The 23,653-nt window shown below is 66.7% G+C and overlaps 2 protein-coding genes and 3 non-coding genes across 9 annotated transcripts; 3 read left to right on the top strand and 2 right to left on the bottom strand.

Annotated features, from left to right (window-relative positions):
* Positions 1 to 1,375: 1,375 nt before the first annotated feature.
* MAPRE3 (microtubule associated protein RP/EB family member 3) lies at positions 1,376 to 8,846 on the top strand. Of its 4 annotated transcripts, none has more exons than XM_032684270.1 (7): positions 1,376 to 1,492; positions 6,117 to 6,244; positions 6,331 to 6,476; positions 6,596 to 6,797; positions 7,379 to 7,530; positions 7,617 to 7,769; positions 7,998 to 8,846. In XM_032684270.1, the coding sequence occupies exons 2-7, from the start codon at positions 6,124 to 6,126 to the stop codon at positions 8,064 to 8,066; spliced, it is 843 nt and encodes a 280-aa protein (XP_032540161.1). In that variant the 5' UTR covers positions 1,376 to 1,492; positions 6,117 to 6,123; the 3' UTR covers positions 8,067 to 8,846. The 4 variants fall into 4 exon arrangements, with proteins under 4 accessions (XP_032540161.1, XP_032540160.1, XP_032540159.1 ...); XM_032684269.1 differs by having other exon boundaries at positions 1,387 to 1,492; positions 6,596 to 6,752; XM_032684268.1 differs by lacking the exon at positions 1,376 to 1,492 and adding an exon at positions 3,484 to 3,617 and having other exon boundaries at positions 6,596 to 6,752.
* Positions 8,847 to 9,210: 364 nt separating this feature from the next.
* Positions 9,211 to 9,374, bottom strand: LOC116785311. The gene has a single exon (XR_004356471.1). It is a non-coding gene; the product is annotated as a U1 spliceosomal RNA (small nuclear RNA).
* Positions 9,375 to 11,583: 2,209 nt separating this feature from the next.
* LOC116785310 lies at positions 11,584 to 11,747 on the top strand. The gene has a single exon (XR_004356470.1). It is a non-coding gene; the product is annotated as a U1 spliceosomal RNA (small nuclear RNA).
* A 1,511-nt stretch (positions 11,748 to 13,258) lies between these two features.
* On the bottom strand, positions 13,259 to 13,422 carry LOC116785329. The gene has a single exon (XR_004356489.1). It is a non-coding gene; the product is annotated as a U1 spliceosomal RNA (small nuclear RNA).
* A 689-nt stretch (positions 13,423 to 14,111) lies between these two features.
* On the top strand, positions 14,112 to 23,085 carry TMEM214 (transmembrane protein 214). 2 transcript variants are annotated; one of them, XM_032684369.1, is made up of 17 exons: positions 14,112 to 14,302; positions 14,775 to 14,980; positions 16,545 to 16,695; positions 17,284 to 17,418; positions 17,805 to 17,887; positions 18,328 to 18,433; positions 18,784 to 18,865; positions 18,943 to 19,044; positions 19,155 to 19,296; positions 19,633 to 19,724; positions 19,840 to 19,888; positions 20,045 to 20,149; positions 20,499 to 20,616; positions 21,302 to 21,398; positions 21,615 to 21,783; positions 22,210 to 22,361; positions 22,593 to 23,085. In XM_032684369.1, exons 1-17 carry the CDS (start codon positions 14,146 to 14,148, stop codon positions 22,717 to 22,719), a joined length of 2,073 nt encoding a protein of 690 aa, XP_032540260.1. In that variant the 5' UTR covers positions 14,112 to 14,145; the 3' UTR covers positions 22,720 to 23,085. The 2 variants fall into 2 exon arrangements, with proteins under 2 accessions (XP_032540260.1, XP_032540259.1); XM_032684368.1 differs by having other exon boundaries at positions 20,036 to 20,149.
* Positions 23,086 to 23,653: the final 568 nt, after the last annotated feature.

The following is a 23,653-nucleotide window of genomic DNA, read 5'->3' as shown; positions in this document are numbered from 1 at the left end:
TAGGTGTTTGGGGGCCGGTGGGTGCCTGGCGGGGGGTCCCGTGTCCCCCTGGGTGGTCCCACACGGCCAATTTAGGAACCTGCCGTCCGTTGTTTGCTCATTAAAGACCGTTCACAGCGCCCGGCCTGCGCCTGCTTGGGGGTCTGGGGGGCCCGGGGGGGATCCAGGGTGGGAGATCCAGATGGGGGACAGGATTAGGGACCCCATGGCCATGGCACTGGGGACAAGTGGTGCCCAGGGAGGTGCTGGGAGCAGAAAGAGCCCTGACATAGGGACACAGAGGGGACATGGGGGGGGGCATTTGTGGGGACATGGGGACAGAGAGCGGACACATGTGGGGACATGGGGACACAGGGGACACATGTGAGGACACAGGGGGACATGGGGTTACATGGGGACACGGGGGACACACCTAGGGACATGCATGGAGATGTGGGGACACAGGGGGGCATGGAATGTGTGGGGACATGAGGACACAGCTGGGGACATGGTGACGGAGGGGGACACTGTGGGGACACGGGGCTGGCCCTGCCACCACATGTACATCCTCTGCTCGGATGCACAAACACAGACAGGGGGATGCAGGGGGCTTGCAGTGTCGGGGGGGGCTCTGTGGTCTCAGGTGTGTCACAAAGTGGGGGGAGTCCTCGGGCTACAGGAGGGGTCCCGCCTGTCCCGGCATAGTTTGAGGCTCTGTAAGGTCCAGAGAGGGCTCAGGGGCTCCCAGAGAGGTCACAAGGCTGCACGAGGGGCTCTCGGAGCGTCTCTAGGGAAGTCCTAGAGGGGTCCCGGCGGTGTCCCGGGAGTGCTTGGGGGTCCCGAGGGGAGTTTTGGAGGAGCCGAAGGAGGTCCTGGGGAGATTGTAGAGGGGTCCCAGAGGGTCCGGGAGGTTTTCGGGGGTGTCCGGCGGGTCCCGGGGGGTCCGGGAGGGTTCCGGGGGTGTCCGGAGGGTCCCGGGGGGTCCGGGGGTGTCCGGGGGGTCCAGGAGGGTTCCAGGGGTGTCGAAGGGTCCCGGGGGGTCCGGGAGGGTTCCGGGGGTATCCGGGGGGTCCGGGAGGGTTTCGGGGGTGTCCGGAGGGTCCCGGCGGGTCCGGGGGTGTCCGGGGCGTCCGAGAGGGTTCCAGGGGTGTCCGGGGGGTCCCGGGAGGTCCCGGCGGTGCAGGGGGCTCCGCCCACCGCCAGGGGGCGCTTTGTGGGAAACAAGGCTGACGGGGGCGTGGCCAGACCGGTTGCCATGGCGACAGGGAGGGGAGGGCATGATGGTTTCCATGGCGGAGAGGGGGCGTGGCCACGCCCAGTTGCCATGGTCGAAGAGGGCGTGGTCACGTCAGTTGCCATGGCAGTATGGGCGGGGTCCAATGGCCGGCCCCGCCCGCCGGGGGGGCGGCGCAGGCGCGGTGGGTCCGAGCGGTCCCGGCCCGGTCCCGGTCCCGGTCCCGGAGCGGCGGCAGCGAAACGGGGGGAGCGGAGCGGCGGCGGCCGCGGCCGAGCGGTGAGTGCGGCGGGACCGTCTGGGGGCCAGGGAGGGACCGGGCAGCGCCGTCGCCATCGCCCGCATCCCCGCACCGGCCGCCGGCGCCGGCCGGGGGGGCCGCGGGGCCTCCGGGAATGGAGCGGCGGGGCCGGGCCGAGAACACGGCCTGAGAGGCGAGGCCGGGGGGCCGCGGGGCCTCCGGGGATGAAGCGGCCGCGGGTGGTTTGGGGGGTCTGTCCGGTGCCGCCGGGAATGGAGCGGCCGCGGCCGGGCCGGGAACGGGGCCGGGGCTGAGCGGCGGGGCCGGGGCTGAGCGGCGGGGCCGGGTGGTCCCGCGGGGCCGGTGGCGGCGGGGCCGGGCCTGACTCAGCGACGGCCGTTCCTGCGGCCCGGCTGCGGCTCCCGCGGGGCCGCGGGCACGGCACGATGCGGCCCCGGTACGGCGCGGTCCCGTACGGCACCGGCAGGCCGGGAGCTGTACTCCCGGCACCGCGCAGCACCGGCCCGGGCATCGCCGCCTGTCCCGGGCATCAGCGGGGCCTGGGCGTCACCCGGGGATCCCCGGTCTGGGGGGTCCTGCGGGGCCCGGGCCGCCGCCGGTCGGGCAGTGCCGGTGCCGCCGGTGCCGTCCCGCCGGTGCTGATGTGGGTGACACTCCCGGGATGCTGCCGTGGCGGTCCCGGGCGGCAGGCGGCTGTCACCGTGACCCACCGAGCGTGACGCGCTCCCGGTGCTCGGACTCATGGCGGCAGTGTCACCGGCACGGCCGCGGTGCCGCTGGGACGGGGTTGTCACCGGTTGTCACCCGTGCGGTTGTGGTGTCGCTGGCGCGTGCGTGTCGGGATGGGGCCGGGCCCCTTCCCTGTGCTCCCCCGCCGTCCCGGGGACAGACACCCCCATCTCCCGCCCGGGCCTTCCCGAGCGGGTCCCCCCGCCGCCGTCGGAGCGCACAGACCCGGCCCCCAGCGCCGCCCCAAGACCCCCCCGGTGTGATCGGGGTCCCGGGGGTGCCGTGAGCCCTCACTGTCCGTCCCGTCACGCTGTGGGGACACGGAGGGGACAGCGCTACCCGGCGGCGTGGCATGGGCTGAGTGTCCCGACCGGGAGCGGGAGCGTGTCCCCCGCCCGCCCCGGCTCTCCCGGCTCGGCTCATCCCGCGGCGCTCGGCATTAATATTTCAGGAGCGGGGGGAGGGCTCCTCTCTGCACATGCTCCCGCCGCCGTACCGAGTTATTTAGGTTAGCGGGAGCCGAGCGGGGCGGGGGGATTTGCTCGGCCGGGCACCGACCCCGCGTTCCGGGCGCCGGCACCGCGCGGGCATCGCCGTCGGGAGCCGACAGCTCCCGGTGCGTGAGCGGCCGGTTCGCCTCGTCGGGACGGGCACTGCTGCCGGGAGACAGGGAAGGGTGCTGGGGATGGAGCCGGTGCGGGGCTGGGGATGGAGCCGGTGCGGGGCTGGGGATGGAGCCAGTGCGGGGCTGAGGATGGAGCCGGTGCGGGGCTGAGGATGGAGCCGGTGCGGGGCTGAGGATGGAGCCGGTGCGGGGCTGGGGGCTGCCCGCGCCCGGCAAACCCACCTGTGCCCACCGCAGCGCGGGCTGGGGAGCGGGGATGCTCCGCTTGGGGTGGGGGGAAGTGGTACTGGGGGGACCCCTGGGGGGGACAGCGGCGAGTGGCCACCCCTGATGGCACCCGGGCCACCGTGCCCGCTGCCAGATCCCCGGCAGCCCCGCGGCGGCTCCGCACGGCGCTCAGCCCCCACCGGGCTGTCTGCCACCCCCCTCGCGTGTTTGTCACTTGAGAAGCCACCGGGACGGCTCCCAAAATAGAACCCGCCAGTCGCAGCAGCCCAGTTCGCCCCGGCACCGCGGTGCTGCCGGACCGGCACCGACGCGCCGCCCGGTTCTCGGTGCCCGCTGTCGGTGCCGCCCTCGGCCGCCGTGGTGGCACGGCCGCCCCGGCGCTGGCACACGCGTCCGGCCTCACTCTGCTCCCGTTTGTTTGGGCAGAGCGGCCCGGGGGCTGCGCCGTGGGACCGGGCCCGGACGACCTCTGCGTGCGCCCCGGCAGCGCCGCGGGACGGGCACGGACACAGCCCGGGGCCGTGATTATCAGCTCGGGGCCGGACAATTAAAATGCAGCGGTAAGCGTCCCCCGCCTGGCCGAGCGCCCGGCAACAGTCCCTCTCCCCACGGCCTGCCGGGAATCGGGGCTCAGTTCTTATTTTCATTAGTTTTTTGGCACGAGCCGGCGGCAAACCGGCCGGGCCGGAGGCTCCCGGCCCTGGGCGCGTCCATCGCCCGGCGTCGGGGCGGCAGCGGGTCGGAGGGTGCCGCAGGCCCTGGCTGCCCTGTCATTACACCGGGGCGTGCTCGGCGCTGCGCCGGGGGCTTGGAAGGTGTTTGGGAGGTTTGGGAGGGTGGGGACGGGCTGGGTGGCACCGAGTGCCCCGGCCAGCGCGTCCCCGCTCCGGGGTGAGGACACGCCGGTGCCTGGCGGGGTCGGGGTTCTGCCGAAGGGGTCAAGGGTTCTGCCGACGTGTCACGGTTCTCCCCGCGGGCCAAGGTTCTCCCCCGGGCTCTCACGTGTGCCGGCGTGTGCGGGAGTCGGGGTGCGGCTGGTGGCGACACGTAGGGCTCGCCTGGCGCCGTGACACCCCAGTTCATCCCGCCGGGAAACCCGTCCCCGTTGGGGCCCCAGGGGGTCCCTGCCCCGTCCCAAACGCGGGCAGGGGGCCTAAGAGCCGCGGGCGGCCGTGTCGGGTCCCACCGGGCATCCCCCGCTCCACCGGGCACGGTTCGGCCCCGCCGCTCGCGGTGGGTCCAGCTCTGCCGGCGGCAGCTCCGGTTATTTGGGGAAGGGCCGGCGATGGCGGGGGTTTGTCGGCGGCAGCCCCCTGCCCCCCGCGGCCCTCTGCAGCCCCCGGCCCCGGCGCGGCGGTTCCCGGCAGCCGCGGCACCGCAGTGCGCGTGGCTCTGGCTCAGCGCCGCGCATGACTCAGCTCCGCTGCCGGAGCCAGGGGAGGGGGGAGCGGGGCAGAGCCTGGGGGGGACCCCTGCCCGCACCCCGCTGGCACGAGGCCGCGGGACGGGCGCGGGGGGGGCTCTGGCTCTCGCCGGTGCCGGGAGCGGTCGGTGCCCACCGCGCCGTGCCGGGGATGGCGGCGGCGCGGGGACCGCGGTTCCAGAGGCTGCGGTGGCGGCTAAAAATACCGATACCCGCCCCCAGCTGCGTGCGGTGGCGCGGCGGAGCGGGCCGGGGGTCCCGGCCGCGGCGGGGGTCGGGGGGCTCAGCTGCCCGTGGGGTTCAAGCGGCCACGGCCGCGGCCGTGCGGCATCGCCGGTGCTGAGTCACCGCGGTGCTGAGCCCGAGCGTGGGGGGGCTGCGGCCACCGGCACCTGTTCCTCCCCAAACGGGCACCGGGGAGGTGGCAGCGCCCCACAGCCCCCCGCCAATGCACCCCCAGCCCCCCAGGGCGCAGCCGTGCGGTGGAAGTGCCCCCCTCGCCCCCCCCGGGCTGTGGCAGCGGGAGGGGGGTGATGAGGATCGCCCCCCCCAAGCCCCCGCCTGGCAGCTGGCCCGGGCCCCGCAGCCCCCCTGGCCAGGGAGGGAAGCGGATTAACACCGCCGCTGCCACCGCTGCTGCGCGGGGGGGGAAAGGGGCACGGGGACCCTCGGCCCCGGGGAGGGGCTGCAGGACCGGGATCCTCGATCGGTCCCTGAGCTAAAGCATTTTGGGGGGGGCAGTGGGATGGGGGCTCGGTGCCCACCACTCTTTGGTGGGGCTCCCCTTGCTGTGCAGTGCCGGGGCCATGGACAGGGGGTCCCAGAGCCCCCCACCATCTGGGCACGGTTCTGTGGCCATGCCTGCCGGCAGATGTTGCCCCTCTAAGCCCTGCTCTAATGGACCCCAATCCCGATCCTGGCCCCAGCAGATTAGGCAGGACCGGGGGCCGGAGGGGGGGCCCTAAGCTGCTTATGGGCAGCAGCCCCCGGGAGCCCCGTGGCCTCACACAGGGCAGCAACATCCCCCCGGTGCAGAGGCAGTGCCCTCGGCAGTGCCCGTGGCCCTTCCGTGGTGCCCACGTCCCCTGGGATCCCCTGCCCATGAGCAACATCCTGCACTACATCCCTGTCTTGCTCCCAGTGGCACCCTGTGACCCAGCTCCCCTGGGTACCCCTGTTCAGGGCAGGGGTCCGCCCAGCCGAGTGGGCCACCATGGGGCTTCTGGAGACCCTCACGCCTCCCTGTCACACCCCTCCTGCCTTATTTGTGGGTGCAGCTGAAGGGGGGGGTCCCACAGGTCCCATGGCAGCCTGGCCCCAGCATCCCCCAGTACTGGAACCTGGGTGGGATGTGTGCCCTGGGTTCCAGCCCCCAGTATGAGAGCCTGTGTGGGATGGACACCCCAGGTCCCAGTGCCCCCTGTGCTGGAGCCTGGGTGGGATGTGTGCCCCAGGTTCCAGAGCCCTCAGTGTGAGAGCCTGTGTGGGATGGACACCCCAGATTCCAGTGCCCTCAGTGTGAGAGCCTGTGTGGGCACCCCAGGTCCCAGTGCCCCCAGTGTGAGAGCCTGTGTGGGATGGACACCCCGGGGTCGGGGTTGCCCCGGGGTGCCGGTGTGACCCCTGTCTCTCACAGCTGGGGCATGGCCGTCAATGTGTACTCGACGTCGGTGACCAGCGAGAACCTGAGCCGCCATGACATGCTGGCCTGGGTCAACGACTCCCTGCAGCTCAACTACACCAAGATCGAGCAGCTCTGCTCAGGTGGGCTCGGGGGGGTCTGGGGACACAGAGGGGGTGGTGTCTCGGTGCCCCCAGCCCCCCCTGACCGCGGCGTGGGCCCGGCACAGGGGCTGCCTATTGCCAGTTCATGGACATGCTGTTCCCCGGCTGCGTGCACCTGCGGAAGGTGAAATTCCAGGCCAAGCTGGAGCACGAGTACATCCACAACTTCAAGGTGCTGCAGGCCGCCTTCAAGAAGATGGGAGTGGACAAAGTAGGTCCATGGGGATGGTGGGGGCTGTGCCACGGGGGGCTGTGCTGTGCCGTGCCGTGCCAGCGTGCCGGGGGCTGCACCGGGAGCACGGCCCCACCGGTCCCTCCGTGTGCCCCCAGATCATCGCCGTGGAGCGGCTGGTGAAGGGCAAGTTCCAGGACAACTTCGAGTTCATCCAGTGGTTCAAGAAATTCTTTGACGCCAACTACGACGGGAAGGAGTACAACCCGCTGCTGGCGCGGCAGGGCCAGGACGTCGCGCCCCCCCCTAACCCAGGTGATCACATCTACAACAAATCCAAGAAACCCATTGGCACTGCAGGTAATGTCCGGGGCCCCCCGGCGAGCGCTGCCCCCGCCCCCTGCACCCCATGGCCAGGCGTCCCCCCGAACCCCTGCCTGCACCCCGCTCTGCTGCCTGCCTGCCTGTAACGGGGGGGCTGGGCGGGTCTGCAGGGACAGCGGGGCGGTGGAGGGGACAGCAGGGAGGTGGAGGGGACAGCAGGGAGCTGGGCCGGGCTCAGCTGCCTCCGTCTGCCCGCTCACCCCAGGCTAGGGGTGGTTTACCTGCCTTGGCTACCGTCCTCCTGTGCTGTGCCACCGCAGTGCAGCTCCCCTGGGCATCGGGGCCTCCCTGTGCCAGCCACGTGGGAGCATCTCAAGGGCTGGGACTCCCCCCAGATTGCACAGCAAACCTCAACCAAGCCACGAGCACCCCTGGGGGCGGTTGGGTGTGAAGTCTGCCAGGGGAAACCGAGACAGGGGGGCTGAAAGCAGGAGAGCCTGGAGCCATGGCTCTGCCTGCCCTGCTGCCCACCGCTGCCTCCAGGCATGATGCAGGGGAGGGTCCCCGCTGACAGCCCCCTCCTGGCATTAACCCACCGGTCCCCATGTGCTGTCAAGTCCCCCAGAGAACTTCCCCCACCGGCCCCAAGAACACCCCAAACCCAGCCCGCCTCGGCAACGTGCCCAGCGGCATCCTTCGGAAAAACTCGCCCGCCGCCCGCAACGGCGGCACCGAGGCCGACGCGCAGATCCTGGAGCTCAACCAGCAGGTAGGGGCGACCCTGCCAGGGGGGCTGGGGGGCACCGCAGGGTTGTGGGAGGCCCTGAAGGCTCCGGCCATTTCCCTCTCCCCCAGCTGATGGACCTGAAGCTGACGGTGGACGGGCTGGAGAAGGAGCGGGATTTCTACTTCAGCAAACTGCGGGACATCGAGCTCATCTGCCAGGAGCACGAGAACGAGAACAGCCCCATCATCACCGGCATCGTCAGCGTCCTCTACGCCACGGAGGTGAGCACTGGGCACCACAGGACCCCCGTGACCCCCGTGTCCCCATCCTGTTCTCTGGGCATCCATGGGAGGGGACGGACCCCTTCCGCACGGCCGCTTCCAGCCTCCTTCGCTGCCCCGGATGCTGGGGGGGTTGGGGCTTTGCCAAAGCCCCGGTGCCATGCTGGGGGGGGGTCAGTGTGCCCACCTCTGCCACCCTCGTGCCAATGGCCACCATATCTCCCTCAGGAGGGCTTCGCTCCACCAGAGGATGACGAGCTGGAGGAGCAGCCGCCAGAGGACCAGGACGAGTACTAGCCCCGGCCCGCGCCCGTGCCCCCCGCGCCGCCCCCACCATAGACATTCGAGGTCCGAGCCCATGCCTCGCCCTGCACTGTCACATGCCATCGCGGTCTCCGGCAGCTCCGGGGGGAACCCCCCGTCTCCATAACCAGCCGACGTCCCCCGGGCGAGAAGTGTGGCCGCGCCGGGGCCGGGGCTGGGGCCGGGCTCTGCCCCCACGCTGGGGCCCAGCCCGCGCCACCCCCTCCCCATATTTATTTCCGTTGTCCCCTCGGTGTGAGCGAGTGCCGCAGCCGCCCCGGCGACGCGCCTGCCCGTGGTGAGAGCGAGACGGAACACCGAGTCCTCGGGGGCTGGCCCGGGGTGCCACGTGCTGCCCGCCCTGCCGGGACCCCCACGGGACCCCCACGGGACCCCCGCGGCAGGGTGGGTGTGCCTGGCAGCCCGCAGGGGCGGGAGGCCGTGGTGTGCAGGAGGGAGGTGTTGCTTTGGGTTCCCGGGAAGATGAAGAGGAGACCCCAGCCCTGTGCAGCCGTGGCAGTGGGGGGCACCTGCCCCCACAGGGGTCCTAGAGCAGGAGCCTGTCCCTGCTATGGGGTGGGGACAGCGGTGGCCCTCTCCCCTCGCCCGTGGCCCCCTCGGAGCCGGGGTCCGGGGTGGGTGACCGCGAGGGCTCGCAGCGCCCGCCCGCCCCGGCCACCGTGTCCCTGTCGCATCGCTTGTCTGGTCCATCACTCCGGTCGCAACGCTGCATCTGTGTTCGGTTTTATTTAAATAAACTCGTGTGGTAACACCGTGTCCTGCCCGTGCTGGGGGGGCACCGGGGGGTCCTGGACCCGCTCCCTAGCCTGGGGATCCCTCCGTGCTGCCAGGCCACGCCGGGTGGCGGGTAGCTGGAGCTGCGGGGCTGCTGCGAGTTGGTTCCATTTGGCGTTAATAATTTATTGTTGCGGGTATTTTGGGATATAAAATCCCGGAGACGCCCCGGCCCCCGCTGCTGCCTCGGCATTGGCAAAGATTGTGGGGCGGGGCGTGAAGGACTGTGGCTGCGACTCATCGATGCAGCAGCGAATGGGGGCTATCGCATCCCTTGCGACAGAGCCTGATGAAGTCACACAGAGAGAACCTTGATGCTAATTCTATATTTGACCAGCCGTGTCAGGGGAGAGCGCGAACGCAGTCCCCCACTACCACAAATTATGCAGTCGAGTTTCCCGCATTTGGGGAAATCGCAGGGGTCAGCACACCCGGAGTGCAAGGGATGAGCCTCGCCCTGGGAAAACCACCTGCCTGATCATGGTGTCTCCCCTGCCAGGTAAGTATGACTCCAACTCCCAGGCCCCACCGCGCCCGCCCCGCGCACCCACCCCGAGCACACGCTCAGCGCGGCCCCGGCCCCGCTCCCGCGCGGCCCCGCGCTCCCCACCGTCCCGCAGGGTCCCGCCCCGCGCAGCGCCCGCGGACGCGCGTGGCCGCGGGGTTTGTGTGCGGGACGTGTCCCGGCGTCCCCCGCGAGTGTTGTATGATTTGCATGGACACGCCTCCATCCTCGAGGCCACGCCCCGGACCCCGCGCGCAGGGCGGCGCCCCCTGGCGGATCCTCCCGGATGGATTCGGATCCGTTGGATCCCTCGGAACGGAGGGAAGCGGGGGCTGTTTGTTTAACGGGCGTTTTGTTGGGCGGTTCGTGCCGGGTGTTAGAAAGGAACTCGGGAAGAGAGAAGGAGCGCCGGGGGCGGTTCTTTCCCGAGTGCTGTCTGTAACCACAGGGAAGAGGGAGAAGGGAAGGAGAAGAGCCGGGTGAAATTCCCAATTCCATTGTCAGCTGCCCCAGCTGACGTGCAGGGACAGGGAGGAGGCAGAGGGTGAGGTGGATTTTGGGGGCGAGGATGGGGATTAACACCCTTCCAGAAGGATCAGGATGCCTGTTGCAAACAGGAGAGGCACTGGGAAAAGGAGTGTCCTGAATTGCAAAGGGAGAATCAGAAGAGATGGGATTTATGGCAGAAACTGGGCTGGACTGAAGGGGACCGGTCCTCAGGCCAGTCCTCAGGTTCCAGGTAAGCCGGGGAACGGAACAATGGATTTTCTAGTGGATACTGGAGCAGCTCATTCCATAGGTCCTGGCCCTGGGGGACCTTTAGTGAAAGGAAAGTGGGTGTTGTTGCTGTGAAATTCCTCAGGGACAGGGAATCCCCCAGACCCTTTCACAGCCCGTGGAGTTCACGACTGGGAACACAAAATGAACGCATGGCTTTCTCCACAGGCCGAGTGTCCTTTGCCATTGCTTGGGCAGGATTTGCTGGGCAAGTTAAATGCACAGTTGACTTTTCCTCAGGACTCTGTCCAGCTGCATATTCCTCTGGAAAACGCATGGAAAGCACAGCTCTGCCCACTCACCGAGGGAAACCTGCAGACAAGGGAATCTCCAGTGAAGTTTTAGGTGCAGTGGTACCATTGGTTTGGGCTCTGGGAACCCTGGGATGAGCGAGAAACCCGAGTCTGGTAAAAACTGAACTGAAACCAGGAAGCCAAGTGGTAAGAAAAGACCAACACCCCAGAAAATGAAGGGTCTGGAGAGGACTGGAACCGTTAATAGAGTAATTTTTAGAGTTTGGGTTGCTGCCAATCAGAATCTAACACTCCAGTCCTGCCAGTGAAAAAGCCTCAATCATCAGGATATAGAGCAGTGCAGGAGTGATGGGAAGGTAATGCCTGGACACCTGATGTGCATCTGGAATTGAGCCGAGGAAAGAAAGTTTGCACCAGATCGTACAAAGGAAGAGGACAGAGAAGAGGACAAAGGGGAAATACTTGCAAACGCTGACTGGTCTCTGAGAAGATGACGGATGCATCTAGAGATCCATGTCGGGGCAGGTCCATTGCTGCTTTTCACAGAGCAGAAATACAAATATCTGTCAGTGTCCATAAATACCTTTTCTGGTTGGCTGGAGCTTTCCCCTGTTCCACCTGTAAGACAGAAAAGGGATTAAGGTTTGTTAAAAGAAATAATACCCAGAAGGAATTTTCAGACAACGTACCCCACTTTATAGCAGAAGCAGTGCAGGAGGTGTTTAAGTTTTTTGCATATTAATTGGGAATTATCCCATGGAGACCCCAGTCCAGCGAGAAGTATGAAAGAATGAATTAGACAATAAACAGGCAAATGTCAAAGTTATGCCGAGAAGTTCAGGTGGAACGGACGGCCGGCAGGTTTCCTTCGATCTGTTGTAGTTTTTACGACCTGGAGTTGTGCCAGAGGATCGGAGGGGGCGGTGCTGCCGCCGGAGGGCGGAGCCTCGCAGAGGAGGAGGGCGTGTCCATGCAAATCATCCAACACTCGCGGGGGACGCCGGGACACGTCCCGCACACAAACCCCGCGGCCACGCGCGTCCGCGGGCGCTGCGCGGGGCGGGACCCTGCGGGACGGTGGGGAGCGCGGGGCCGCGCGGGAGCGGGGCCGGGGCCGCGCTGAGCGTGTGCTCGGGGTGGGTGCGCGGGGCGGGCGCGGTGGGGCCTGGGAGTTGGAGTCATACTTACCTGGCAGGGGAGACACCATGATCAGGCAGGTGGTTTTCCCAGGGCGAGGCTCATCCCTTGCACTCCGGGTGTGCTGACCCCTGCGATTTCCCCAAATGCGGGAAACTCGACTGCATAATTTGTGGTAGTGGGGGACTGCGTTCGCGCTCTCCCCTGGTTTTATGGTGAAAAACAGAAGTAATGTGGGGAAAAGGGGGGGCGATAGTGAAGGTATGCAGCACATTTCCAAGCCACCGAGTTGGGGGATGGTGTCGATCTGCGAGAGAGCAGGAAGGCTCTGCAGAGGGACCTGACAGGCTGGAGAGATGGGAAGGATCCAGCGGTGTGGGGTTAAACACGGCCAAGTGGTAAATCCTGCACTTTGGCCACAACAACTCCCTGTGGCACCACAGGCTGCAGACAGAACAGCTGGAGGAAAAGGGACCTGGGGGAGCTGTTCGACAGCAGCTGAACATGAGCCAGAGTGTGCCCAGGTGGCCAAGAAGGCCAGTGGATCCTGGCCTGGATCAGGAACAGTGTGGCAGCAGGACCAGGGAAGTGATTCTTCCCCTGGACTCGGCACTGGTGAGGCCACACCTCGAGTGCTGTGTCCGGTTCTGGGTCCCTCAGTTTAGGAAGAATGTCGAGATGCTGGAGCAGGTCTGGAGAAGGGCAACGAGGCTGGTGAAGGGTCTGGAGCACCAGTCTGATGAGGAGCAGCTGAGGGAACTGGGTTGTTGAGCCTGGAGGAGGCTCAGGGGAGACTTCACTCTCTACAACTCTGACAGGAGGTTGGAACCGGGTGGGGTTGGAGCCAGGTTGGAGCCTGAGGCTCTTCTCCCAGGCAACCAGCAGTAGGACAAGAGTGTGGTCTTAAACTGCACCAGGGGAGGTTTAGGTTGGACATTGGGAAGGCATCTTTCAGAGAGAGAGTGGTCAGACCTTGGAATGGGCTGCCCGGGGAGGGGATGGAGTCACCGTCCCTGGAGGTTTTTAAGAAGAGACTGGACGTGACACTGGGTGCTCTGGGCTGGGTGACAAGGGGGTGTGGGATCATAGGTTGGATTTGATGATCTCAGAGGTCTTTTCCAACCCAGTTGATTCTGTGATTCTGTGAATAGGAGCCCTGCAGCCGCAGGCATCACCTGCTGGAGGTGGTGAGGGGACAGCAGAGCGCCTGGCACTGGATGGGGAAGGAGTGAGGGACAAAGAAGCAGGAGGACATCGGACTGTGGGTGTAGGGGATGGTCCCCGAGGCGTCTGGGACCCTGCGGAAGGGCAGGAAGGCAGTGAGGGGAGCCCAGTCCCAGTGAGAGGTTGGGGAATAGCCGGGGGTCCTGGAGCATCCCAGGGCGTCCTCTCCAAACAGGCACTGCCGATGCCCGGGAGACGCATCCACATTCCGGGTTGGAATTGGCCAGTGGATCCTTAAGGGCGGGCTCTGGGCTGCCACATCTGGAGCCGGGATGATCCCAGTCTGTTCCACCCCGTGTCTGCAGGCCCCGGGAAGCGTCCGGGCCCCCGGGAGCGGGTCCGTGGAGGGAGTGCGGAGGTGCCGGTGCCGCTCCCTGAGCACCGTCCGGATCTCCCGCGTCGGCGCGGGAACGGGACACATCCATATCCGAGTAAGAAATAATTATATTGTGTAGCTATAATATTTCGTTTGATCTGTCTTTGACCAACTATGCCAGGGGAGAGCGCGAACGCAGTCCCCCACTACCACAAATTATGCAGTCGAGTTTCCCGCATTTGGGGAAATCGCAGGGGTCAGCACACCCGGAGTGCAAGGGATGAGCCTCGCCCTGGGAAAACCACCTGCCTGATCATGGTGTCTCCCCTGCCAGGTAAGTATGACTCCAACTCCCAGGCCCCACCGCGCCCGCCCCGCGCACCCACCCCGAGCACACGCTCAGCGCGGCCCCGGCCCCGCTCCCGCGCGGCCCCGCGCTCCCCACCGTCCCGCAGGGTCCCGCCCCGCGCAGCGCCCGCGGACGCGCGTGGCCGCGGGTTTTGTGTGCGGGACGTGTCCCGGCGTCCCCCGCGAGTGTTGTATGATTTGCATGGACACGCCCTCCTCCTCTGTGAGGCTCCGCCCCTCTCAGCGCGAAGCGGCTCTGCTGGCGACGGACATTTGCGTGACCCCGCCCCCTCCGCTGAGGCCCCGCCCCCGCCGGCGCTGAGCTGAGCTGGCGGTGCCTGCGCGCTCTTCTTGGCCCCGCCCCCTATTTCTGGCCCCGCCCATCTCTTCCTCGTTCCACCCCTCCCTCTGTCTGGGTCCACTCCTGTCCAGCCTTGCCGTGCCGGGCCCGCGGCTCCGGTTCTCCGGCGTTGCCGGTGTCAAGGGGGGGACAGCCGGGACCTCCCTGAGGCGCGGCCGGGCCGGGGGGGCGGAGCCGCCGGGGGGCGGAGCGCGGTGTCCCCGCCCTGAGTGGTCACGTGCCCCGGCGGGGCGGGGCGGAGACGTGGCACCCGGCGCGCGCGGCTCGTGTTCCCGTAAGCGGCCAATCAGTGGCGGCGGCGCGCGCAGGCGCCTCTGCCCCGCCCTCCGGCGGCGCCGCTCGCGCTCCCGGTGTCGATGGCGGCGGCGGGAGCGGCCCCGGGCACGGGCACGGGCACGGCCGGCCCCGGGCGCTGGGAGGTGGTGCGCAAGGGCCGGCGGGGCCCCGCGGGAGGCACCGGCAGCCGCCGCGCACTGGGCGAGGCCAACGCCGGCCGCGCGCTGCCCCTGCCCGGTGAGTGGCCGCGGGGCCCCGGCGGAGCGGGCGGGGCTCCCACGGGTCCGGGCGGGGGGTTCTGAGCGGGGCCGGGGGGCTCGCGTTGAGCTGGAGCGGGTCCCTCGTGGTCCCGTCGGGGTCTGCAGTGGGGGGGGGAGCGTTTATGGAGCGGGCGGGGGTCCGCGGTGGGTCCCGGACAGCGGACGCTGGGCGGTCTCGGGGGGAATGCAGGGGGTTCCCGTGGTTCTGCCGGGGTTGGGTGGTTTCACGTGGGTCAGGCGAGGGTCCCCCGGAGGTCCGGAGGTGTCCGCTGGGGCGGTGGGATCTGGGGGGATGCTGCGGACCCGGCCGTGGGCCCCTGCCCCCGTGGGCAGCCCGGGGCCGTGGGTGGGGGTCCCTCCGTCTGTCCGTCGTGCCGCGCTCCGTCCCCGGGCCCCTCTACCCCCGTGTCGCCGTGCCCTCAGCCACCCCTGCCCTCTCCCGCCCCCAGCTCCCATCGCCACCTCCAGCACCATCTTCCAGCTGGGCTTCGAGCGGGCGCTGCGGAAGCAGAACAAGGAGCAGGTGCCCCCGGCCGCGGCCCCGGAGCCGCCGCAGCGGAAGCAGCACCCGGGGAAGAGCGGGAAGAAGCCGTCGGGCAATGCCACCAGCACCAAGGCGGGCAGGAGCCGCTCGCTGGAGGAGGCCCTGCGAGCTGTGAGTGTGCCCAGCCGGGCCCTGACCCGCTGGAATGCCAGGGGCCGCTGTTCCCGGCCCGTGTCCCGGCTGCCCTGGGTGCCGTGGGTGCCGTTCGATCCGGCAGGAGGGGGCACACGGAGCACAGGACCCTGCATGGGTTCATGCATGGGCACGGGCTGATCCCCTCTTGGGCCAGCTGGGAGGAGCTGCCTCGTGCTGGAGGCAGGAGACAGAGCGGCGGGAGGTGGCTGGAAGGGAATTTCTGGTTCCTCTTCTCACCCACTCCCTGTCTGTGTCTGGGAGGAACCCTGAGGAAGCCTCGTGGTGGCTGGAACATCCTCCCTGTCTCACCGGTGGGGCCCTGGGAGCTGCTCCGGCAGCTCCTTTGCTCTGGATGGGTCTGGGAACCTGTCAATGTCTGTCCCACTTGTCTTGAGCACAGCAGGCTCCAGAACTAACCCCAGAAGGGCTGTATTGGGGTGACATGTCGTGGGGACAGTGCCTGGCAGGGCCCCCCACAGCATTGTGCACTGGGCTCCTCCCCTGCCATCCTGGGACTTCTGCTCCCCCCTGCGTGGGGGTTCCCTCCAGTCCCCCCTGCGTGGGGGTTCCCTCCAGTCCCCCCTGCACGGGGGTTCCCTCTGCTCCCCCCTGCATGGGGGTTCCCTCCGTTCCCCCCTGCACGGGGGTTCCCTCCGTTCCCCCCTGCATGGGGGTTCCCTCTGCTCCCCAGAGTGCTGGTGGTGGGTGCAGGACCCTGCATGGTCCCCTTGTTCCCTGGGAGGGCAGCAGAGCCAGGGCTGTCCTGGTGCTCGGGGTGTGAGACACCACGTGGCTCTGCCAGGTCACTGATGGGCGTTTGGGGTTTTGTTTCCTGCCGTGGCAGCAGCTGGTTTGTGTCAAATTCCTTTTGAAAGGTGGGGCTGAGCCAAACCTGCCCGGGGGCGCCCAGCTCACTCTGCCAAGCCCTGGCAGTGGGAATCCACTCACAGGGAACGTTGGGCTCTGGAAAACCTCACCCAGAGTCTGAGCCCTGCAGCGTGCCCTGGCAGATCCCTGGCAGATCCCTGGCAGATCCGCTCCTCTGAGCCTGCGGATAATCCGGGTGTAGGAGCAGGGAGTGAGCGTGTCTGGGTAGCAGGGGGGGCTGGAGGGGACAGGAGCTGCTGCTGCTGCACTCCTGGTTTGGCAGTGCCGTGTTGTCCATCGGGTGGATCTGGGTGCTCGTGGTTGTTTCCTCCCTGGAGCACTCCGGGTGCGGAGCTTTTGGCAGTGCCCGCACGGACCAGCTGTGTCCAGGATCACCCCAGGCTGATCCTTGCCCAGCTGCAGCTGTGAGTGACCCTTGGCAGTGCTGGTGTGTGCCATCATGTGCCAACAGGCTCCTTGGCACTGGCACAGAGCCGGCTGCCCAGGGTGACCCCTGGGAGCCCCAGCAGCTGGGGTTTTCCAAGCAGGAAGGGCGTTGTTCCCAGGATGGAGGCCCCACAGTCCCATAGAAGCCAGAGCTGACTTTCCCTTCCCCTGCTTTTTGCCCAATTCCGTCCGTCCCGGGCTGACTTTGTCTGTCTGTCCCTTCCAGCTGGACCTGGCAGATCTGCAGAAGGAGCTGGAGAAGAGCCGGAGCGTGTTCCCCGAGAACCCCTCTGTGTGGGTGAAGGACCTGGCCGGGTACCTCAACTACAAGCTGCAGGCACCCCAGAGCGACCCCGTGCTGAGCCAGCACCCCCACGGTCCGTGTCCCGTGTCCTGTGTCCCGTGTCCTGTGTCCCGTGTCCCGTTGCTGACCGGGAAGGGGTGGGGCCGCAGTCCTTAATTAGTGGAACCGGGAGGATTTGCTTCGTTCTGGGCTGTCCCCAGTGAGCTCCCCTTGGCCACACACACAGTGGAACTGCCTGTGCCCTTGGCAAACAGGAGGCTTCCCCAGTCACCCCTTCCCCGTGGGGAGCCATGACCTCTGCCTGCTGTTCTGGAGTCTGGGAATGCACTCGCAGGTATCCAGAGGGATGCTGGGGCTGGATGTCCCTGTCCCACGTGGTCTGGTGGTCCCTACTCGTGCTGAGCGTGTGTTGCTCAGGATGGGGAGGGATAAAGGAGCAAAATACCTTCTTCAGGCCCGTGTCCATCCTGCACTGCTGGTGTCTAACGGGAAGCCATCCCTCAGGGCTGGATTAGCTTCCTCTGGACCAGAATCACTGAGGAGGGGCCGGGTGCTGCCGGGGGTTGAGGACGAGGCGCTCCCTGTGCCCGCCTCCTCCAGCTGCTGGAACTCCCCAAAACGGGGTCTGACCAAACTCCCTCCCTCCCTCATCTCACCCCAGACTATCCGTACAGCCTGGCGAGCAAGGAGCTGAGGAGCATCATCCGGACCCTGCTGGGAAGGGCGTCGGGAGTGCTGGAGCTCTTCTTCGACCACTGCATCTACACCATGCTGCAGGAGCTGGACAAGGCCCCAGGTGAGCACCGGGCTCCCTCTTCTGTCCCTGGGGGCTGCTGATCCCCCTTGCCTGTTTGGAAGCTCTTTGGAATTGCTCCCTGGAGAAGGGGAGGGGTGACACACCCCCTGCCCACCAGTGTGTGGTGAGGGGCTGTTCCTGCCCGGGGGCTCGTTGCTGTCCAGAGCATCAGGATTAGCAAGAAACAGTCCTTAGGGAGCAGCCAAGGTGGAGCTTTGCTTTGGGAGCTGTGTTGGGATGTCCCTGGGGAAGAGGCTTGGCTGTCACCAGGTTGATCTCACGGAGAGTATGGGGGAAAACGAGCCCTGGGAAGTGCCCGGACTGGGGGCTGTGAAGGAGAGCCCCAAGGTGGCCATGGCTGAGCAGGACCCCCCTCTCCATTCCAGGGGAGTCACTGCATGGATACAGGATCTGCATCCAGGCACTGCTCCTGGACAGGCCCCGGATTGCCACCACCAACCTGGGCAAGGTGAGCTGGGGTCACTCGGGTTTGTGGGTGCTGCAAACCCAGTGGTGCTGCTCCTCCACCCACCCTGGGGGTGCCCTGGAGCAGCTGGGGGATGAGCATCCTTGTCCATCAGAATTCCTTTGGGAGGGGTCAGGGTTGTCCTGTACATGAAGCCTTTCTGCCTCCCTGTCCTCCACATGCAGAGGGACCAACATCCCAGTGCGTTCTGCCTGCCCTCCTCAACAGGCCTGCACCCCCTGGGCTGGGTTTTGGGGTTCCCTCTGTCCCCCCAGTGTGGTTCCTGGCCTCACTGGAGCTGTGAGTCCATCCCAGGGGCCCTGCCCTGCTCTGGAGGCTGCTCCAGGGCCTGGGGTAGCCACCACCGTCCCATATGGCTCCAGGCTCACTGGGGTGGGGTGGGCTGTGGTTCTTCCCCACTAACGTGTCCCCTCCTCCCGCAGTACCTGGAGGTGCTGCGCTCCCACCAGAACCGGCCGGCCAAGTGCCTGACCGTGCTCTGGGCGCTGGGACAGGCCGGGTTCACCGACCTCCACGAGGGCCTGAAAGGTGAGAGCCGGGGGCAGCAGGTGGGATCCCCCTCCCTGGCACTGCCAGGGCATCTCTGCTCCCGCTGGTGGTACTGCTCTGGGGTGGGAAAAGGTTGGGAAAGACCTTTAAGATCTGGACAGCAGCTTCCTGGGGAATGGCTCTCCTGGGGAAGGGCAGGGAATGGCTGGATCCTGGGAGGAGCCATCCTGCTTGGAAGGACGGGGGTTGTGCTGCTCCACTGCTCCCCTGCAGCTCAGCTTCCCTGGAGCCCTTCCCGAGGGATCTGCCTGCGCTTCCGCCGGGTGGTTTGGGGGGGTTGTCCCGGTGCAGGGATGGCCCAGCTGGACCATTCCCACCTCTCCCCACAGTGTGGCTCAACGTGATGCTCCCTGTGCTCGGCATCAAGTCCCTCTCCCCGTACGCCGTTTCCTACCTGGACCGGCTGCTGATGTGAGTGACCCCCATTTCCCACCGGGTAGCATTGCCCCTCTCCAGCCCCCACAGCAGCTCAGGGCTCTGTTCTGCAGGATGCACCCCAACCTCACCAAAGGTTTCGGCATGATCGGCCCCAAGGATTTCTTCCCGCTCCTGGACTTCGCCTTCATGCCCAACAACTCACTGTCACCCAGGTACGCCGGCCCGTCCAGGCACCCCATCCCCCAGCGTGGCTGTGCCACAGGGCAGGCCCCAGTGCCCCCTGTGCCCCTGGTGCCCCTGGGCAGCCCCTGCTCTCCCCCAGCCTGCAGGAGCAGCTGCGGCGCCTCTACCCCCGCCTGAAGGTCCTGGCGTTCGGCGCCCGGCCCGAGACAGCCCTGCACACCTACTTCCCCTCCTTCCTGTCCCGAGCGACACCCACCTGCCCCCCCGCCATGAAGAAGGAGGTGAGCCCTGCTCGGGGGGCACGGGCTGGGTTTGGTGCTGCCGTGGAGCGACAGCAGGGCAGGCATGTGCTGCCACGGGGATGGTGATGACAGGGCGGGGGTCCTACCACCCACACCCAGGGGCTGGGAATCACTGGATCCCAGGATGGTTTGGGTGGGAAGGGACCGTAGTGACCATCCAGTTCCACTTCCTGCCATGGGCAGGGGTGCCAAGGTTGAGTTTCGTGCCCTGGGTGTGGGGGTGGGAGGCTGTGCTGGGGCACTGCCTGGGGCACAGGGTGTTTGGTGTGCTGGGGTGAGGGTTGGGTGTAACAACCAGCCGTGTCCCCTCCCCAGCTCCTGACCTCCATGAGCCAGTGCCTGAGCCTGGACCCGCTGAGCTTCAGCGTCTGGAGGCAGCTCTACACCAAGCACCTCGCTCAGTCCAGGTCAGTCCATGCCACAGCTCCATGTGGGCCCAGCACCCACCCACAGAGCCTTTGGGACTCCTAAATTCCTTCTGGGAGCTCCTGCCCAAGCCCCTTGTTCTCTTCTTCCCCCCAGTTTGCTGCTGAACCACCTCCTGGAGTCCTGGGAGAGCTGTAGCAAGAAGGTAGGAGGTCCTGGGGTGGGATAATGTCCCCGTGCTGCTGCAGGGGCTCCCTATGCCGGCAGTGTCCCCGTGGGACTGCCCTGCCATGGCAGCTCAGGGGGTCTGCGAGGGGCTGGGGGTCCTGACGCAGCTCCTGCTGTCCCTGAGGTGCGTCAGTCGCTGCAGGAAACCGTTCGCTCCTTCAAAGTGACCAACGAGGAGCTGGTGGCCAGAGGGGCCGGAGGGGGCCAGGACGTGGCTGCCTGTGACGCCGCCTGCAAGGTGAGGGACGGCAGTGGACGACGGGCGGGCGCTGCCCGGTGTCACTCTCCAGCTGGATTTCAGCCCCGTGCTGGGGCTGTGAATGGCCCCTCCTGCTGCTGGCACGTGCTGGGCCGGGGCCCCACAGCGGGGCACGCACAGGACACACTGGGACAGATGTGCTGGCCCCTGTCCATCCTCCCAGCTGCCCGGCAGATGACACTGGTCCCCACTGGGACGCCGGGGGCGGGTGCTGCTGGAGGGCGGCGCGGCCGTGCCGGGACTTCCCCGGCGCCGGGACACCGTGGTGATGGTGACAGTGACGGTGACAGTGACGGTGACAGTGACAGGGCCTCATCCTCCCGCCCAGGAGCTGCTGCGCAAGATGAAGGGCCGGGGTTTCCCCTGGTCGCAGCTGCTGCTCGTCCTCCTGGTCTTCGCCACCGGCTTCTTCCTGCACGACGTCCGGACACACGGCTCCTTCCAGGGTACGGCGCCAGCTCCGTGTGCTGAGAGTCACAGAATCAGAGAGGGATCCAGGCTGGAAAAGGCCTCTGGGAGCATCGAGTCCATCATTCCCCCAGCGCTGCCAAGGCCACCACTAACCCTTGTCCTCAAGTGCCACATCCACACGGCTCTTAAATCCCTCCAGGGATGGGGGTGCAACCCCTCCCCTGGGCAGCTGTGCCGGGGCTGGACAGCCCTTTCCAGGAAGGAATTGTTCCTAATTTCCAACCTAAACCTCCTGTGTCACAGCTCGAGGCTGTTTCCTCTTGCTCTATCCAAGAATATCTCTGGGATCAGTCCTGTGGCTACTCCCCAAGTGAAGCCCCTGTGTCCCTGCCTCCCTCCCAGGTCCATCCCGTGGCTGCTGTGAGCAACGGGCCTGTCCGTCTGTCCAGCTGAGGGGCACTGGTGGAGACAGGAGCTGCAGACAAACCCCCTGGGCTGTGTCCTCTTGGGAGAGTCCCTCGGGGCTGCCCTAACCCCCCCTGCAGAGCCCGCAGGGACAGACAGACACGTGTCACTGTAGACCCCTCAGGGACAAACAGACGTGTCACAGCAGAGCCCTCAGGGACAGACAGACACGTGTCACCACAGAGCCCCTGGGGACAGATTGGCGAGTGTCCCATCATCCAGGGGCCGCTCAAGGAACACTCTTGTCTCTTCCAGCCTCCTCTTCCGCACGGCTGCTCCGCTCCTCTGGCGTCCTGCCCGCCTCCCAGCTGGCCTGGCAGAAGGTGTCCCACGGCTGCCTCGAGGGCTACAGGTCCGTGGCGCTGGCGTGGGTGGGTGGCAGATGGGGGGTGTGAGGGGTGAGGCCATCGTGCAGCACGACGGGGGCTCGGGAGGGAGCCGGGAGCTGTTCCCAGCCCTGCCTGGGAGCACTTCCAGCTCAGCCGAGAGTTCTCCTCTGTCCACCCTGCGGTGGTGCCGGTGGTGCCCCGGTCTGGCAGTGCCCTCACCAGTCCTCACTCCCGTGCAGGTGGCTGGAGCACAGCCTGGCCCACCACGGCTCCGCGGCCGTGTCCGTCCTGTGGCCGCAGCTGGAGCTGCTCTGGGACACGGGTGGTGAGCTGGCCCGGGATGTGTCCCAGCAGTGCTACTCCCTGCTCTCATGGCTCCAGGGCAGCCTGCCCTGGCTCAGCGAGTGGGTAAGGGGGGGTTCCCGGGGCTGGAGGAGACCAGGAATGCAGGGGGGGGCTTATGGGAGGGGGAGTGCTGGAGATCTGGGGAGGGGGAGGCCCTGCACCACATCTCCAGTGCCATTCGTCCCCCTGTGGTGCCCCCCTGCTCTCACTGCTTCCAGTGGCTGTCAGGGCTGACAGGGAGAGGGCTGAGAGAACTTCCTGCTGTTGGTGTCCTGAAAACCAGTGTTTTGGTGTCAGTGGGGTGATGTCAGTGTTGCACAGAGTGTGGGTGCCCTGTTTGCTGTGTGCTGGAGAAGGAGGGAGGTGGGGAAGGGCTCAGGGGTGACAGAGGAGGGAGGGGGTGAGATGGAGCTATCAGGTTACTGGGACCCCAGCCCCAACCCTGCTGGGAGATTTGATGTTCCCCCCATGCTGTCTCTGCTCCTGCAGGTCCAGACCCGGCTCCCCGAGTCCCTGCTGCACTTTGCCGAGTGTGTGCGGGAGCTGCTGCTGTTCCTGCTGTGGAGCTGCCTGGTGCCGCTGCTGCAGGGCCTGGCCTCGGTGCTGCAGCAGGGCTGGCAGCGCTGCCTCGACTCCTGCAAGTGAGCAGAACCCCCTATGGGGTCCCCCAGGGTCCCTTGGGCTCCACTGCCCCAGGGGCTCCCTCAGTGTATCAGCCACCTCTCTCCCTGTGGGGGGGTGGCCCCTCATCCTGCTCCTGGGCACGTGGCACCAGGGCCAGCATCACCCTGCCCGAGGGGCTCCTGTATCCCCCCTGTGTCGCCCCTCCTGCCTCTGGCTCCCCCCCCCATAACCCCTTCTTGCTTTTCCAGTGGGGACGTGACATGGGAGTGCGTAAGGGACCACCTGACGAGTTTCACCTATTCTTCTTGGATTTACCTGCAAAACACAACCCTGGCCCTCAAAAACTGGGCCCTGGCCATGATTTCTGGACACTGAGCTGCTTTCTGGAGGAGGTCACACCATCTCACGATGTTCCAGCTGCCAGAGGGTATCCCAGTGCAGCTGGATGGGGGATGGAGACGTTGAGGGCAATGCCCACAGGAACTTTGGGTCAAGTCAGGGCTTTTGGGGGAGGTTTATTTTCTGGGGGGCTGGGGAGACACACATACAGGTTTTTTCCGCACCCTGTGACTGCTTTGGCTTTCCCTGTCCCTCTGTCCCTGGTGGGTGATCCCCGTCCCCTTGTGCTTTGCCTGCTCACAGGATCGGGGTGGACACCTGGAGCCCCCACCCACCCCCACACCCCACCCCTTCTCCCTGGTAAATGAACTGATTTATTTTATTATTTTTTCCTTATAATTACTCCACGTGCTTTATTTTCTTTTCTTACTGAGGGTGCCCGCAGGGTGAAGGGGGTTATCCAGAGCCCCCTGCGCCCCACCCCCAGCACACTTTTGGGGGGAAGGCACCGTTTCCCCTCAGTGGGCGGGGCAGCATCCTGGTCGCTCCATGTCCGTGTCCAGCAATACAAAGGAGCCGCTGGCGCCGCGCGGCCCCGCCCCGCCGGGTTGGCTCAGGGAGCAGAGCGCCCGCCCGAGGTGTGGGAGGTGGCGCGTTCGAGTCCCGGCTCTGCCGTTTTGCTGCCGCCGTGTCCTTTTGCCGCGTGCACAGGTGTGTGTGCACGTAGCTGTGTTCCTGAGCACGGGTGTGTCTGTGTAGCTGTGTGTGCACACGTCTACCTGTGTGTGCGACCTGCGTTACACAGCCACGCATGAGCACGGACACATCTGTCCCTGTCTGTGGGCACACCTGTGCTCTGTGTACACGTGTCCGTGCCTGTCTGTGCACACACCTACCTGTGCTCCGTGTACACGTGTCTCTGCACACACCTGTGCTCCGTGTACAGGTGAGCACGGACAGGTGTGAAGGT

Source organism: Chiroxiphia lanceolata, chromosome 3 (assembly GCF_009829145.1).
Source record: "Chiroxiphia lanceolata isolate bChiLan1 chromosome 3, bChiLan1.pri, whole genome shotgun sequence".
Taxonomy (NCBI): domain Eukaryota; kingdom Metazoa; phylum Chordata; class Aves; order Passeriformes; family Pipridae; genus Chiroxiphia; species Chiroxiphia lanceolata.
This window is presented reverse-complemented; position numbering and strand designations above follow the sequence as displayed.